The following is an 18181-nucleotide window of genomic DNA, read 5'->3' as shown; positions in this document are numbered from 1 at the left end:
GTTTATGTTTTCACTCGGCATACGGTTGCAAATACTTCTAAATCTCTTTAAAATTTGGACGTTATGCAACATTTCTTTTTGACTACAAGAATTAAGAGGAAAAGAGAATAAGAGATTTGGACACACTGGACATCCCATTGTGGTGCGATTATTCATAAGCCACAAAAACTTAAAGATTGACATGGACACCTCTAATCTAAGTGCCGGACATTGCACAAAATTTATTGGGAGTTGGTTAAGAGCCCCACGGCGTTCATTTCGAGAAATGGATTATGGAATCAACACGCATACTAAATCGGTAGCAAAATATGATAGTTTTACATTAGCATGCTTTATTAAATGATAATACTGATTAATAACAATAATAAGAGCTAAGATGCTTCTAAAATTCAAACCTCCCCCAAATACCCTACCCTCTGAGGTTCGACGACGCCCTTCGAACTGGCTCGGTGAATTGGCTCAGATCATGAATCAGTAAACTGTGTGTACGTTCGATAACATGTTCGATTTCGATTTCCTGCTCGCCTCTCGATATTTTGCTCGATTCTCGTTAATTTACTCGATTTTTGCTCTATTTTCCAAGCAATCAATAATATCTATCTTTAAGCAAAAAAAAAAAAAATTAAACTAACGCGTTGCAGCTTTAAGCACCGGTTTACGCAGAGCTCATTGCAAACGCGACAATTAACAGTTATTTCGTAGTGCGGGTTGCTAGAAAATCAAACAAAATCACACCCACATTTGTTGAAATATAGTGAAAAATTCTTGTGGTCCCTGGTCTCTTTTTCTTCTGTGTCTTACAATTTTCAATCAATTCTTTTGCTCCCGCAGCGCGTGTGTGTGTGTCAACGAGAGAGTGTGTGTGTGAGTGAGTGTTTTTCGTGTCCGCTCCTTGGGTGCATAATTAAATTAATCAAATAAATTAAGAGGAGAGAGGAATAAAAAACAACAGCATTCATCATGACTATGGCTGGGCAAACAATCAACGACAGGCTGCTGGCTGCCCGTCACAGCCTTGCGGGCCAAGGACTCGCCAAGTCTGTGTGCAAGGCCACAACTGAGGAATGCATTGGGCCGAAGAAGAAGCATTTGGATTGTAAGTTCACAAAAACACCCACAAAAGAAAGAACTGTTCATTAACATAACGGCACCAAAGCAAAAAACTATAACAACAACCAAAAAGGCAATTACAAGTTTTTCCTTTGCCTTTTGGCACACTGAGCAAAACAAGTTTACCAACAGCTGTTTTAATTAAATGATAATTTGTTGAACTTAGCAGTATGCAAAATTTTGCTTTCATTTCCCTAGCTCTTCCTCTTCTTGTTTCTTCCTCCTTTCTGGCGCTTTATGCTTGGCATCCACAAGGTGCCGTTAACCAGCAGACTAAGTGCTCTCAATTTACCTGTGTCTCAGCTGCTTTGTCATTCATGTTTCACCCTTCCCACCAATACTCTCTCCCGCTCTTTCTCTCCATCTATCTCTCTCTCTCTCTGTTACTTACTCTCACTCTGATTAGCTTTTCTCTTTCTAATGTTACGTCACTTTCTCACGGCTGTAATGCTTTGTAACGCCTACTATAAGCCGCAATGTGCTTGTTATTGTTGTTGTCTTATCATTGCCTCGATGTCATTGTCTCTTTAATTTATGCACACGTTTTTTTTACACTCTCTCCCACTCTCGTCACTCTTTCCCACCTCTTCTATTTTAATGACTTATTACAATTTCTGATTGGATTTTGGAGACACTATAATCAGACGATGATTTTGATGATATTCTTTTTCTTATTAGCTTCTTTTATGTTGACCTGTTTCTTTGCAAAAAAAATAAGAAAAAGAGTAGAGAAAAAGTTTTGCCTTTGCATGACTCATCACAAACTGTTGACCAATTCCATTTAGCCATTTTGTGGTCCACGTACATACGTATGTACATATGTATGCAGTCACTGTGACCGACCCCCCTCCCATCAGGTGCCACTCTTTTTCCCCTTTGCCAAAAACAAACTTTATGCTCTAGTAAAGAAAAGGTTCTGTCGGTTTTAAATCAAACTAAACTTAATCAATCAAAAGTTAAATTTCTTAAAAAAGTTTTTCTTGTCTATTTTCATTCTTTCCATACCCTGTACCAATTAGACTTGCATTGAGGTAGTAAGGTATTAACATTTTGTAGTTGATTAAATAAATTTTACATTCATTAAAGCTGCTATTCAGTCAAGTGCCATAAATATTTCAACAAATTAAATAAATAGTACTGCAAAATGCAATAATATCTGTCCTAAATAGAAGTTGAGGTAGGCATGAGTTAGTAATGACAACAACTTATAGTTGATAATTACGAATCCCTTTCAGTTTATTAGATAAGGGGTATTCCAATGTCGAAGCCGAAGCCCCAAAGTAGATTTCAGTGTTTACATGCCCACAGCAGGTAGATTTGTGAGGAAACCTTTTTTTTGGTTTCTACTCAAATGTATTTTGGTCTTCTCGCGCTTCTTTTCTTAACGTATTTCGGTTTAGCCTTTAAAGAGAAGAAGAAATGTAAAAACAAAGAAAGAAAACCTGTTAAGATTCTTCTCATTGAAATTAGCCAAGATGATTACGATGCTTTAAAGCAAATGTATGAATGAGAGAACTTGGTAACAAGATATTGTGTTTCCCCGACAGTTCGTGGTTAAATCAATGCCGTTAAATAGTATAATTAAAGTTTTATCGAGGAGTCTTTGCAATTTTTGTTCGAGTCTGATAAATTGAACAAAATACGAAAAAAAACTTTCATGCTATATCAATTATCAATATTTATTAAAGTATTCTAATACTAAACATCCACGTATTAAATATGTTTAATATTTAACGTTGCCATAAGAACTTTTTGCAAAATACAAATTTAAAATTAAAAAGTTACAAATATTTTTTATCTGACTAGAAGTATGTTAAAAAAGGAAAAAAAAAAAAACATTTGCAAACCTCGTTAAAAAGAGTTATCAAAATTTCTTTTGCGTTCTCTAATAATATTTCTGTACCATAAACTGATATGAATCAGAAATATATGAGGTCGTAGATTATTATATACATACATATTATGAAAACTGAACGCCCCCTTAAAAATCCAAATCAATTACTGGTTGGTTACACACATTTTCCTCTGGACAGCTTAGTCAGTTTTTATCAGGGTAAAGTTTTTCCTCCATATATAAAAAGATACTACGTATATATATACATCAGCTTGCATTTTTACATGCCGGGAGAGACAAATAACATGAAAAGCACATATCAGAATTCCAAATTGAAATTGTGTTTGTTGTCCGAGAAAACGATAAGCCCTCAAGCAACCAGCTGCTAAATAATGACCGGACCCAAACCAAACTGGGCACGACCGATAAGAACCACTCTCTCTCTCTCTCTCTCTCGCTCCACTCCTCCTCAGACTCACAATCTCACTTTCTCTCAAATTCTGATTCGACATATTCTAAACTCATTTTCGCTTATTTTCATTGCAGATTTGGTGCATTGCACAAACGAACCGAATGTCTCGATTCCACATTTGGCCAATTTACTTATCGAACGTTCACAGAACGCCAATTGGGTGGTTGTCTACAAGTCCTTGATAACCACACATCATTTGATGGCGTATGGCAATGAGGTTTGTATAAACAAAAAAAAAAATCTGTAAATAAAATTCATTTTGCAGCAGCGGGCTATACATTTATTACAAATTTATATTGTGTTTCTTTTTGAATAATAAATATTTAAAATTCCATAAATTTTTTTCATCTTTTCCCATCAATGGAACCATTTATGTATAAATTTCTCTCTTTTATTTAGTAAAACTCTGTATGAATTATAATTAAAACATAATTTTATTATTCACACTTTTACTATATTAATTATTATTCTGATGTAGAAAGAACTTCTAAACGACTCTGATAGGTTCTTAAAATCTTTTAAATCTTGACGTTAATGGCTTAAAATTGAATTAAAGTTAGTAAATATTCTAAGAGAAAATAAAAACACCAAAGAGCTCCCAACAGTTTTCCCAGCAGATAAGCAGTCATCACATTTTAAACCGATCCGCCCCTTTTCATACATCGAAATTGGGGGCGTTGTGTGTAAGATTTGTGTAAATATATATTTGCACTTTAGACAGCTTCTTACACTTTAGTAGTAAGACATATTGCGGTCACTTTGTTTGTCTTTTTTAATCATTTCATTTCTTTTACTGGGAGAGGGCGTAAATTCTTACAGAAAAAGGTCACGTACGTTTTTTTCTGTTTTGTTTTTCATATTTTTATTCTTTTTTGTTGTTCTTATTTATGTGCGTGTTCATTTGATTGGACTTGCCTCCCATTATTTTCTTTTGCCTTTTGTTTTACTTATACGATATTTGTTTAGTTATTTGCTTGGGTTGTTGACTTTGATTTGGCGCTACATAATTGCATATTTCCTTTGTTGTTAGAGTAAAGTCGAAGTAGAAGTCAAGTCAAGTCAAATCGAGCGTTTGCGAGAATGCTCTTTGGGTCATTGCTGGGGTTTCCATTTCATTTATGTAATTGTGAATAAGGGAGAGCATTGAGAATCAATGAAAACATTTCGTAACAAAAAGATCAATTGATTCAAAGAGAAATAGAGAGACAATACTTGATTTATGCACTGATTGGGTAGTATACCATATGATCTTTCGATTAAAACTAAATTTAATGAATAAAATATCTTCAGTTTACCGCGTTCATTGCAAGTCATTCAAAATTCATATGTGTGTATATAATACCCGAATTAATAGGCCGACTTCATAGCTTTAGTAAGAAAACTGAACAAAATATACATGCATAGGCATTTCTGCATAAAGGTAAAAAACAAGATCCTGCAAATAAGGAAAACAATATCTTGCTGTTTTTTATTATATGTTATCTAACAGTGTTGAAATTTCATATTTTTAATAGGTTTATTTCGATAAAGATTTACCTTCGCTTCCCCGCAGCTTCAATTGCGAATTTCGTCGTTTAAATTAGATTAGATTTCTCTTTATTACTTTGCCCTGTACTAAAGAAAATCTTTAAAAAAACAATGCAAATTCCCAAAAATCATAGTTTTATAATAAAGCTTGATATTTCTATTATATATATTATATTTTGAGTTTTCCGATTATTTGCCACGATGCCTTTTATCTCAAATGAGATGGTTCCTGCTCTTACCAGATTCTGATTTTTGTTCCGAAATTCCTGTAAGCAAACGCGGAGATGTCCATATCAATTTGTGCAGGGTTTCTTCAATCCTTTTTATACCCTTGCAAAAAGGGTATATTAATTTTGGTCAGAAGTGTGCAACGCATAGAACGAAGCATCTCCGACCATACAAAGTATATATATTCTTGATCAGCACGACGAGACGAGTTCAACTAGCCATGTCCGTCCGTCCGTCCGTCCGTCCGTCCGTCTGGATCAACGCAAACTCCTCCTAGACCGTAAGAGCTACAGAGCTGAAATTTTGCACGTAGGCTTGTATATACTGCAGGCGTTGTATATCTCGGATTCAGCCGGATCGGACCACTATATCATATAGCTCCTATACAAACCCCAAAGTCACGAACAGTGACTTTTCTCAATAACTTCGTTATTTTCTATGCTATTATCGTGAAACTTAATATTAGAGAGTTTACTACGCCTATAAGCGACTATGCCAAATTTGATCAAGATCGGGTGACTATATCATATAGCTCCCATACAAACGGCCAAGTCACGAACAGTGACTTTCTCAATAACTTCGTTATTTTCTGAGCTATTGTCGTGAAACTTAATATTAGAGAGTTTACTACGCCTATAAGCGACTATGCCAAATTTGATCAAGATCGGGTGACTATATAATATAGCTCCCATACAAACGGCCAAGTCACGAACAGTGACTTTCTCAATACCTTCGTTATTTTCTGAGCTATTGTCGTGAAACTTAATATTAGAGAGTTTACTACGCCTATAAGCGACTATGCCAAATTTGATCAAGATCAGGTGACTATATCATATAGCTCCCATAGGAACGATTGGTCGAAAACAGTGACTTTTGTAAATAACTTCGTTACTTTTAACGCGATTGCTTTTAAATTAAACATTTCTTAATTTAATATATATGTATGTTAATGACTGTGCCGAATTTGATAAAGATCGGGTGACTATATCATATAGCTCCCATAGGAACGATCGGTGGAAAACAGTGACTTTGATCAATATCTTCGTTATTTCCTATGATTGTAGGCCATTCCTTCGCAAACATAAGCCTTTTTAGATAAAACGTTCTTCCACATTGATGGCTAATAGGTAAGGATAGAGTTACCAAAAAAGTTGCAAGGGTATACAAACTTTGACGCGGTCGAAGTTAGCCCCGGCCCTCTGGTTTTTAAATGTGTTGAGTTGTTGTAGTAAATGAATCTACCTTTCCAATAATTTAATTATTTAATATAACAACTTAAAGATAATAATATTTTTTGAGAGGGCTGCCTGGACTTCTTTCTCATTGGTACCCATTCTTTTCAAAACCAAAAACATATTCAGATTAAGAATGTGATTCATATTGATATAATATTAACAATAATTTATAATAAAACTTTCTAATCAATTACTTTATGTCACTTCTTTTAATTCTTGCAGCGATTTATGCAATATCTGGCATCGAGCAATTCAACATTCAATCTCAGCTCCTTTTTGGATAAAGGAACTGTGCAAGGTACAATTACTATTGTAATTTTGTTTTTTTTTTATTCCATTAATATCCTTTACACATATAATCCCCAAAAAAAAAATTAAAAAACCCTAAATTGATATTCGATGCTTTCCAATAATAACCCTCTCTCCTCTCACCACAAAAATGAAAAAAAATCATAAGACTAATGCTTATCTATCATTCTATATCTATATCTATTTTGATTCTTCTCTGATGAATGCTGCTGCCCGTGTGTTTGGCTTTAATCATTTGTTTCTATTTTTTTGTTGATAATTAATACACTTTTTAAATAATATTAAAATGACGCTGCTTACTTACACTCATTCTCAACTATACAAAAAATCCCATTTAAATATTATTTATGAATTAAAATAATGTCGTATCAATAAATCGAATCAAATACAGATGGTGGCATGGGAGTTCCAGGTGGCAGAATGGGTGAGTATCAAGTAAATAGAATTGAAAAAAACAAAAAATTAAAAAAAAAAAAAACAACATAGAAATGGAAATTTTTGGTGATAATATTAGCGAAATTCGTGAGGTTATGGTTTTGTTTTAATTGAAACGAATACTAACATCATTTAATTATCATTTGGCATTATAAAATTTGTAGAACTAACCTACGAAAAAAACCATTAACTAAACCTAACTATGTGTATTTGTGTGTGTGTGCATATAATAGATGAATCTTGAACAAAACTAATTAAACTGTATATGAAAACATTGCAATAGGTTACGATATGTCCCCGTTCATAAGACGATATGCCAAATATTTGAATGAAAAATCGCTTTCCTATCGAGCCATGGCATTTGATTTTTGCAAAGTCAAGCGTGGGTAAGTGTTTCCTATACAATAAATAATCTAATTTATGCATTTTATATCTAATAATTATATCATTGTTTCTTGCAGCAAAGAGGAGGGCTCGTTGCGGAGCATGAATGCCGAGAAACTCTTGAAGACATTGCCAGTTTTGCAGGCACAATTGGATGCACTTTTAGAGTTTGATTGCCAATCAAATGATTTATCCAATGGTATAATCAAATATATTTGATTAAATCCAAGCATAATGTATTCATTACTTTGCAGGTGTTATTAACATGAGTTTCATGTTACTCTTTCGCGATCTCATACGTCTGTTTGCCTGCTATAATGATGGCATCATTAATTTGCTAGAAAAGTATTTCGATATGAATAAGAAGCATGCACGCGATGCATTGGATTTGTACAAGAAGTTCTTGGTCCGCATGGATCGCGTTGGTGAATTTTTAAAGGTGGCCGAGGTAAATTCACAAGTCAGAGGATTATTTCTGTGTGAAATTCACTTAAAACTATATTTAACAGAATGTTGGCATTGATAAGGGCGATATACCCGATTTGACCAAGGCACCCAGCTCTTTGTTAGATGCTCTAGAGCAGCACTTGGCCGCTCTAGAAGGACGTAGAGTATCTGCGGCCAATACGCCCACACAATCGTCAAGGTATACCTAAAAGGGAAAATCAAATGAATCGCACCATAGACACATTATTCTTAATGACATTTTGGTATTGTTTTAAGTTTCAACTTATTCTATTACTTGTTGGAGTTCCTTTAAAAAGGCGAATCTTTTAAGTAATTTTCGAAATTACATCTTATTTTCATTCAAAATGATAGAGTTTATAAGTTTAACTGATGCTTTGGTCTGATTTGAGTTTATCTTACGTTTAGCTTTGGGTTTTGATTAAATTTTTTTGTTTTATTTTATGTTTCTTACCGTTTGCGTTAATTTCACATCATTTGGCCAGTAGCAATCAACGCAATGTAAAATCCGCTGTATCTGCGCTTTCTTCTACCAGCTCGGCATTTGGAACAGCAGCTGCGTCGAGTAAATTTGATGCCACCAATGGCATTGATGAACAGCTGAAAGCTCAAGTTTTGGCCGAAGAGGAAGCCGCCATGAACCAATACAAAGTAAGCGAGAATTAGTTTGTATCATTTGTTGATTAATTTCCATTAATTACCCCTCTCTTTGTGTTTGCCATAGTCCAAGGTATCATCGCCCACTAGTAGCGGTGCTGGTGGCTCTAGCGCTGCACTAACAAATCCTTTTCTGTCGTCACCGCCAGCCTCGCAGGCTGGTCAGCCGATAGTTGATCTGTTTGGTGCTGCGTCTGGACAGCCAGCCGCTGCTAATGCAGCGGCCTCACAAGGCTCTGGCACGGCCACAAAGGCCTCTGATGATTTGCTGCAGTTGGGCAATCCATTCGCCGATATGTTCGAGGGGAATGCTGCAGCTGGAGGAGGTGTCGCTGGATCAGGTGCTGCATTAAATGCTAATAATTTATGGATGCATAATAATGGTAGCATGTTTATGATTTCTTTTATGATTTCCATTTAAGTTCCTTTTTTTTGAATCCTTCAAGCTGTGTATATCTAAATAGCTATAAGTGTAGTTAAATTATGTGAAGTGTTGTCCTAATTGTGGTCAGACCTGAAAAAAGTGATAAAACCCAAGAAAAGGGGAAAGCACCAGCCCAAAGTTTTCCACCACCACCACCAACCACCCTCCTTACCCTCGCACACACTCTCTTTCGTCCTCTGTCTGTCACACTTTGTAGACGTCTTAAAATATTTTCTCATATAGCTTTATCAATATCATAATTCCCTTTAGTTTTTTCATTAAGAATTATTTTTTTCTTTTTTTTTTTTTTAATTTTTCTTATTTTAATTTAATTTAACGGCTTAAGTAATTTAATTTCATAATTTTTGAATTGGTTTTATATTGTCTAATGTATTTATTACTCTTCATTTTCATCGCTGTTTTTCCCACCCCACTCTCTCTCTCTCTCTCTCTCTATTTCTCTCTCCATATATATACCAAATACCAAAAATCAAACGAAAATAGGTTTCAATGGCTCAGCTGCTGCTGCAACAAATGCCTTCGTTTCCGATAGTAATTTCACATCCGTTTTCGGTAACACGGAACCGGCAGGTAAGTTCCTCTCCTGAACATTAAACATAATACAAAACACACACACTAACTAACTGCAAGCTCTGAATTAATATATCAATTAAACAATTAATACACTTTTTCGAAGGTTCACTAATACTTAAATAATTGGAGGTCTTTACTAAGCTAAACACAATTTTTGTTTTAATTTTCTTAAAGTTGGCAAAAGTTTTATTTTTTATTTATTTCTAGTTAGCACATTTTCGCATGACTTAATTTAATACAGAATAGTTAACAGATTCCAATGCAAAAGCTAGTTCTGATGTATGTGTGTCTAATTAATTAACTTTTCTTCTTACTTGTTATTAATATTCAGATAATTTGTTTTATTTTTGTTTGGTTTATGTTAGACCCTAAATCGTTCAATAAGTCAAGGCATTTGTTCTACCAAAGTTATTGGATCTCTCAGTTGACTCATTTATTTCTATCTGCTCGAATTTCGATAGTTTCTTATTCTTTTCTAATAGAATTAAACAACAATGAAGTATATATTATGGCCCGTAAAGTAAAAAATCTCTTAAGTGAAATCGTTTTTACGTTATTGTGTTCAGGGATTCAATATTATATTACTAATAGCTCTGTAAACTCGGATAGATTGTTGCGATTTATTGAACGATTCTATAAGACAAATATTTTTATTAATTAATTTTAATTTTTAACTCTTCCACAATTATTTTATCCGCATAATACATACTCTGTATACGTATGTCCTACAAATCTATATATTTGTGTTGCAATTGGAATATTCCCATCATAAATCAGCCTCTCAGCCCTTGGCAAATCCCTTTTCGATGATATTATGGTGCAGCAGCAACAGCAAGTACAACAGCAACAACAGCAAGTGATGTTCTATGTGCAGCAACAGCAACAACAGTCGTTACAATTGCAGCAATATCAGCAGCAGCAGCAACAGCAACAACAACAACAGCAACTTCAACACCAACAAACGATATTAGCAACTACGGCACATTTTCCATCAGGTGAATGTTTTTCCAGCCGTACCAAATGAATATTCTGCTGGCACTGTTGTTGCAACCAAAGACGAATGCAATGCAATTTCATTCAGTCAATCACTTGCTTCTTATAGCCAGACAAGACACTCGCTTTTGCCTTTTGCCACCATGTACAGCAACAGCAAATATAGTCAAGTCTTTCAATGCATATGTATATATATATATATATATATATTTTTAAAATGTAGTTGTGTCTGGGTATATGCCCATACATGAGTGTACGTATATATGTATGGATATGTATATCACTTTCATTCAAATGTTTCAACTGAAACCGCTGAGTCTCAGCCTCTCTATTGCCTTTTTTGAAAAGTTGCTCCAAGTTGTCCTTCATCGTACCATGTCCCTTTGTTAAAGTCTTATTTATATTATATATTTAGTTTGTTCTGTGTAATAGTGTAATTTGTAAGCATGTATTATGTACTTACATATATCTTATATCAATTTTGTGTGTTTATATTTCTTTCGTATTGGCTATTTGTTTGGAGCAATTTAGATGTGAAAAAAATTTTAAATTAAGTAGTTTAGCTTCTCATATTTTGAAACAACCATTTGTTTAATTTTTTGAATATTTTAGATCCTTTAGACTGAAGTTTTTGAGATCTTTTAACAATTGGGGTCGAAAGCTCCCATTTTTGGTTCCGAGCCATTGTGAAAATCTTTTGGTGGTGGTATGAAAAGTTAGAAATACAATACAATAATGTTTTTTTGTGCAGAAATTTTCATGGGTGTTTTCATTTTGCTTGTAAGTCAAGTATATATAGATACTTAAAAAGCAAAGTAGAGCCTAGTCAAATTAATTAGAGATCCTTTAAATCGGAGAAAGGTGTTGAAGCATCACTGGAACATTGTCAATCAAGTTTGTAAGGACGTTCAATTCACTTTCTTGTTTGAACAAAGTGTTTAATATTAAAAAACCGAATAGAGTTACCTCTTGAATTTGTGTGTCAAGGCTTATTACAACTCAAGAAACAAAGGACTCTCAAAACTATTTATACTTGGCGTAATAGTAATAATTACTTGAATTACTGGCACTTAGTAATAATTAAACTCCATTCTATTCACTTTTCTTTGCCCAAAAAATACCAGGAATTTTTTTTTTTACCACTCTTTTCTTTAGTCTTAATCAGAGGGTCCTTTTAACTTAAATACGTTAAAAACTTTTAAAGAAACTGGTTACATCCGAATATCAGTAAATATTTATGCACAAAAGAAGTTTTTACGATAAGAAAACCCTTAAATTTTAAATTAGATGCAATTTAGCTATAGTTAAAGGTTTGCCGAAATCTCTGGATACATTTTGTTTAACTTTTTGCCTTGTTTGTATGGCTGCTGCTTTGGTTCTTTTTTGTATTTTCTTGCTATGTTTAAATGCTTTTGTTGTAACTAATTGAAATTTGTTGTTTGTATTGTTGCCTCACTAAAACACATATAAATAAACATTAACTAATAATCCCAATACATAACTCATATTAACTGACCAATATATATATACATATATAAAAAGGGTAATTGCATATATTTATTTATTTTTGTACATGTTTTTCTCTTTCTCTTTTATTTTTGTGTGTGTTCTTATTTACTTTACATGAAAACTCACATTTGTCTCATGTTGGTGGCACAAAATATAATACAAAAACAAAACAAAAAACCAATTCATATATATTTCATATGTGTATATGCATATCAAATGTTTATATATTACAATTATAATGGCATTTCAAAAACACACAAAAAAACAATCCGATGAAAATATTACGGGTTCAAAACGCAAATTTTAAATCAATTTAATGGGCTTCTCATTGGCTTCATTCTGTGTGTTTGTGTATTTTGTGTATAAATGTCTGCTAAACCAAAAAAAAAAACAAACAATCAATCAATGCAATCGAAAAATGGTGAAATGGCTACAACAACAACAACAACGTTAAACAATAACTAAACAAAAAAACAAAAACAAAAGGCTTCGATGCTTTGGGTGATGTCTTGAAACCGGCCACAGCCAATAGCAACAACAGCACGAGCAACAACAGCAATCAAATGAATATTGTCGCCACAGGTTATCAACATCCGAATAGCAACAATTCAGTGCTGACATTGCAGCAACAACAGCAGCAGCAATTCCTTCAGCAACAGCAACATCATCAGCAGCAGCAACTACCCCAGCAGCAGCAACAGCAACCAACAACCGGAAAGATTATAACTGGCGATTTGGATAGTTCACTAATGTCATTAGTTGATAATTTAAATATTAATAAAACAGCAAGTGCAAAGTGAGTAAAAACTACAAGAACAACAGCAAAGAACAGAAAAAAAACCAAGCGCAATTAACTAATCTGACCAACTAACTACCACCACATTGTAACGCGTGTAACTAGAAGTGAAGAAATAAGTCTGTAAAAAACATGAAGAGATCACAAAGTCAACTTCAATTTACTAGGGATGCAGTAATAAGGTATCGATAATTGTAGTAAATATTTCCAAAACAGTCGTTCCTCTGATCAAGTTTATTTCGATCGATATGGATAAATGGTTCAAGCTTAATCGTAAGCGAACAGAATGTCAATTCCGATAATTTACATATCGATACATTAACGATTTCTGCATCCTTAAATTGATCGTTTTCCCCAAAGTAGAGAACTTTGTTTCATCCATTTTCCAAGCTTAAGAATCCATCACAAGTCATACTCCTCACCTCACCTCATTCTCCCAACAGATCCTTGTACATAGCCCACCAAAACTGCTCCAAATTAATGTAAATGTAAAATTTCCATTCCATTGCCATTCTCCACTATCCACTTTTAATCATTTCTCCACAAATTGTGCATAACATTTAGTTTGGAAAGCACACAAATCGAAAATTTCTAACTATTAGTACCAAAAGAAACCAAAAATCAAACAATGCCATTTCGTTTCTCTTAAAATCATTACTCTCTTACCCCATTATATATCTCACATAGACCCGTGCAATGGAATTCACCTAAAAATACAGCGAAACCAGGTGCTAATTGGACACCACAACCAATGGCGGCTACAACTGGTGCTGGCTATCGTCCAATGGTGAGTTTTGAACTCTAACTCTAACCTCTACCTACTTCTTCTTCTACTACTACTACTACTACTACTACCACTACTACAACAAACTACGAAAATGAAAATTACGAAATATCAAGAAAAGTACAAATTCACTCGCAGTGCAAATCGAAACAATTTCTGATATTAACAAATTTTGTGCCCAAAACAAATGAGAAGAAAAATCTAATCTAAAACAGCAAAAAACAAAAAAAACAAAAAATGCCCAAAACAAATGACAAGTTTTTTAGTTTGTTTCATTTCAAATATACAATTTTTAGTTTACTTATTTTTTTAATAATATTATTGTATCACCCTTCACTAGCACACACACACACACACACACTTACACTTAAGGCTCACCAACAACAATTCATATATAAATACTCTTTTACGTTTCCTTTATGCTGTATAATTTCCAAAAAATGCACCAACAACCTGAACTACTTGGTTAATCACTGATATTTGGCTGTCAATCTATTTAATTGCTTGCAAAACGATTTAAAATTTATATCCAAAAAGTCAATTTCTTATTTCCTTTTATTTGAAATCTAAATGTTGTACTTGAAAATTCCTAGACACCAAGTCTTTGCAGGTTGTTATCAATTGTCTGCCAAATGGAATGATAATATGTCAGTAGCGATTTTTCTTCTAGAAACTTGAATTCAAACATAAGAAGTGAAAGACTCCAGTTGATCAGAAATATTTCAATTATCAATTCAATTCAATATTCAATTCAAAAATGATATCGAAATTGGAACACGTCTGATTGACTTTTCTAAACCTGCAATGTTTCTCCATCCAAAAATGGCTTTACTCTTCGTTTCTGTAGAAAATATGTGAGACTGGCTTAAGGATTAAACATTCCAGTTGGTATATCAATTGATGGGCTAGGGCTCTATATAATTATGGTATTATACACTCACTACTCCCTCGATAACAAAAACAAACCAAACACACCAACAACGTGAAGAGTGAGCACCACTAGGGCTAACTGTTGTAGAACACCTCGCTAGACAATGAACACTGCTCAGGCCAGACTGAAAAAACAACAAATCACATTATAATTTTCATTTATTTTTCTCATTATTTTGTTTTATACCTTACCTTACTTTAACCTTATGCCTACTTGAATTGTATAAAATATCTCACTTACTTTCTTTTCTTTATTTTATGTTTTCGCTTTTCTATATATGTATATATGCATAAATATATATGTGTATCTCGAACTCAAAACTGAAAACTCCAAATCATACAAAAACAAAACCTATCTATATTGAAAACTCACACCGCTGACTTGTGTTTGTTTGTTTCGAAAACCCCAAATATATATATATATCTATGCACATAAATATATATAAATATATATACATATATCTCTATATATGTGTGTAATCGGTAGGCACATGGCATGACAGTAAGTCCTGCGCCAATCACAATCAATCATCCGTATATACATGCTAGTTATCCTGTTATGCCAAATTATATGCAGGTAAGAAAATGAAAATGACGTAACAAATCCAATGAAATGAACAATAAAAAAAAATAAAACTTAAAAATTATAACAACTTTTACAAAAACTAAAACAAGAAAAAAAAAACACATTAAAAATGTTCAATTCTTTGAGTTGCTCTTTAATTTTTTCAACTGTTCTTTTGAAAATTGAATTGAATCTTTCGGTTTCTTTTTTTCTTCTCCTAAGTTTCCATCGAATCTAACGAGTTCTTTTTTCGAATTTTTTTTCCACATTGAAATATATATTTTAAGAATGTTATTAACCTTTAATCATAGAGCCTATCACAACTACTACTACTACTATTACTATACTACTACTACTAGACCTACGAAGTTTGATCGTATAATGAGACCTATACGCCTAATCCAAGAACTTTCAAAAATTTATTTGTATATATTTACTTTGTTTCTGGTCATTTTGTTAAACCATCAATTTTATAATTTTTTGCATATGTTTAGTTGGTTTTCGTTCGGTTTTTAAATGTGTGTAGAAATTTCTTCCTTTCCCCACTCCCTCACCCTCACTTGCTCTCTCTCTAGCTCTGTGTGCCTTTCTCTATCACTCTCCCTTAACTTCCGAAAAACAACTCCACAGCGGTATTCTTACTCTACCGCCGCCGCCGCCGACCCCCTTCACCCCTGCTCAGTTGTATCTTTCTATCTGACTACCAACTATATAAAAGAAAACAAAAAGAAAACTTGTTGTAGCATTGCGTCTGTCCTAGTCTTAAGTATTTGAGTCCCTTGCATGATTTATAATTTTCCTTTTTGGATTTTGGAACAAGTTTTTGAAAGTATAAAATGACTAATTGAGTCTATGGATATTTATAGGGCATGCCGGTGATGGGACAACTGCAACAGCAAGCCCCTTTGACTGGGGTGCCGCCGACGACAATGATGACGGGGCCAACGCCGCCGCCGCACAGTAATCCAATCCAACCGTTATCAGCGGGTGCAACCACGGGGATAATGCAACCGATGCAACCCACACATAATGGCAGTGGTGGTAAAAGTGTACCCTTAGATCCATTTGGAGCGTTATAAGATGTCAAGCGACAACACCCACCACACCCCCACATACCAACAACAACAACAACAAACACTTTAACACACACATAAGCACACACAAATATGAAAACCTCATCAAACATAATGATATATATGAATAATGAAAATTATAAAGCTACAACAAATTTATTGGAAACAAGCGAAAAAAAAAATTCTATAATAATGTTAAACACAAAACAAATTGCTATATACATACATAAATATATATATATACTATATATTTATATTATTACAACAAAAGCAAAACAAAAAAAAAAAACCATAAGTTTGACTATTTATGTATACACCAATTTATATACTATATATATATATATATATTAATGAGAACGATATGAAAATAGTTTGAAGACGCAAGCAAACAAAAGAAAACTTTCCATAATATAGCTAAACGAATTGGTAGTCTATGTGAAATATCTACCTATCTATCTAAAACTGTAAGAAGAAACTTACAAAAATCTGTAGTTGTGTCCTATGCCAATCATCACTATCAAAAGAAAAGTGTGAAACGAAATTTGTTCGCTGTTTTTCCACACACACACACACACACACACACACACACACTGTGAAACTGAACGAACGACGAAACGATTGGTTCAAGTGTGAGCTGCTTTAATAATTTGCAATATTTTAATCCGTCTATATAAGCCGAAGTAAATCATGTAACTCTTTATGTATGTATACATACATATATGTATATTGATTTTGTTCCCTCCTCCCTATGTTATTTATAGCCTATTTTTTGTGGCATACTCTCAAAATTTGTTAAATTTATTTTGTAATGTGCATTCCATGGTAGCAAGAAATTGTTTAATTGATTAGTTCTGTTTTTGTTCTTTGTCCAAAATTTAATTTGCGTAAACGGCAAAAGAAAAATAGTTTTTTTAAGATTTTAAGTATTAGAAGAAATTGATTACTGAAATTATAAATGCATTCATCTAACAAACGCTGTATACATACTATAATTATATACAATTATATATAAATATATATATTTATATTAAATGTTATTGAGAGAATATTATACAACGTATATTGAATATTGTTGTATTTAGCCATTTATTTAAAACTGATCTAAAAAACAACCGCAACAACAACACAACAAAATACGTAGTTCATTTTTTAAATTATCATTTCGATATGTGTATGTAAATAAAAGCAGAGTTTTTTCCACCCGCTCAGCTGTTTAAATAAAATTTAAAAATATATACATATATGAAAGGCATTCAATTTGATTGGTTTTTTTCATTTTATTTGGTTTACAAAACTCGAGAATGGTTTCCCTAATTTGATTTATGCTCCGAAAAGTAGGCAACATATTTCAGTGTCTAAGCTGAAAGCCGCAAAGCATGCAAAGCAATTTTAAACACCGACTCACACTGAATTAATAATAATAATAATAAAAGCAAACAATCATCTAAGGAATTTGTTCAATAATGCTAAAGCGAGTCCCCTAAATCAATGTACATTTTAGCTAAATTATACACTGACAAAGAGAAATTAGAGAAACGTTTTACGACAATATTTAGACGCCAGAGTTTGAGCTAAACGAAACAAGTCATACTATTACTACCCTGCAGTTCGTGTCTGCGGAGACTCTCCGTCGAGTTTCCGGGGACATGTCCGATGTCTTGGGGGACATAGCGGCGACACGCTCATTTAAGTTGCGGCGACATTTAACATTAGATGGCCTAGCAATAAGGACAATCAAGACAACTGAGCGACATAGTCGACGGTATGTCCGCGGATGGTTTTTCGAAAATGTATTGAGGGACATTTGCAAAGAAATTTCCTCTGAACGTCGACGGTACGTCGGCAGGTCTTCTTTGC

The 18181-nt window shown here is 33.5% G+C and overlaps 1 protein-coding gene across 16 annotated transcripts; it reads left to right on the top strand.

Moving 5' to 3' along the window:
* The first annotated feature begins 569 nt into the window (after positions 1-569).
* lap (like-AP180) lies at positions 570-17581 on the top strand. Of its 16 annotated transcripts, none has more exons than XM_068296102.1 (15): positions 571-1096; positions 3491-3633; positions 6629-6704; positions 7107-7139; positions 7434-7536; positions 7612-7733; positions 7789-7982; positions 8044-8180; positions 8536-8650; positions 8724-9039; positions 9585-9671; positions 12759-12972; positions 13660-13759; positions 15174-15263; positions 16118-17581. In XM_068296102.1, the coding sequence occupies exons 1-15, from the start codon at positions 961-963 to the stop codon at positions 16328-16330; spliced, it is 2079 nt and encodes a 692-aa protein (XP_068152203.1). In that variant the 5' UTR covers positions 571-960; the 3' UTR covers positions 16331-17581. The 16 variants fall into 16 exon arrangements, with proteins under 16 accessions (XP_068152205.1, XP_068152204.1, XP_068152206.1 ...); XM_068296100.1 differs by having other exon boundaries at positions 8485-8650; positions 8724-8997; XM_068296098.1 differs by having other exon boundaries at positions 8485-8650.
* Positions 17582-18181: the final 600 nt, after the last annotated feature.

Source organism: Drosophila tropicalis, unplaced genomic scaffold, assembly GCF_018151085.1.
Source record: "Drosophila tropicalis isolate 14030-0801.00 unplaced genomic scaffold, ASM1815108v1 contig_859, whole genome shotgun sequence".
Classification (NCBI taxonomy): Eukaryota; Metazoa; Arthropoda; class Insecta; order Diptera; family Drosophilidae; genus Drosophila; species Drosophila tropicalis.
This window is presented reverse-complemented; position numbering and strand designations above follow the sequence as displayed.

Coding starts and splice junctions, on each gene's coding strand:
- lap (XM_068296088.1), top strand. CDS start 961: ATGACTATGGCTGGGCAAACAATCAACGACAGGCTGCTGGCTGCCCGT. Junction 6,705..7,106: donor GGATAAAGGAACTGTGCAAG/GTACAATTACTA, acceptor AATCAAATACAG/ATGGTGGCATGGGAGTTCCA. Junction 15,264..16,117: donor TTATGCCAAATTATATGCAG/GTAAGAAAATGA, acceptor GGATATTTATAG/GGCATGCCGGTGATGGGACA.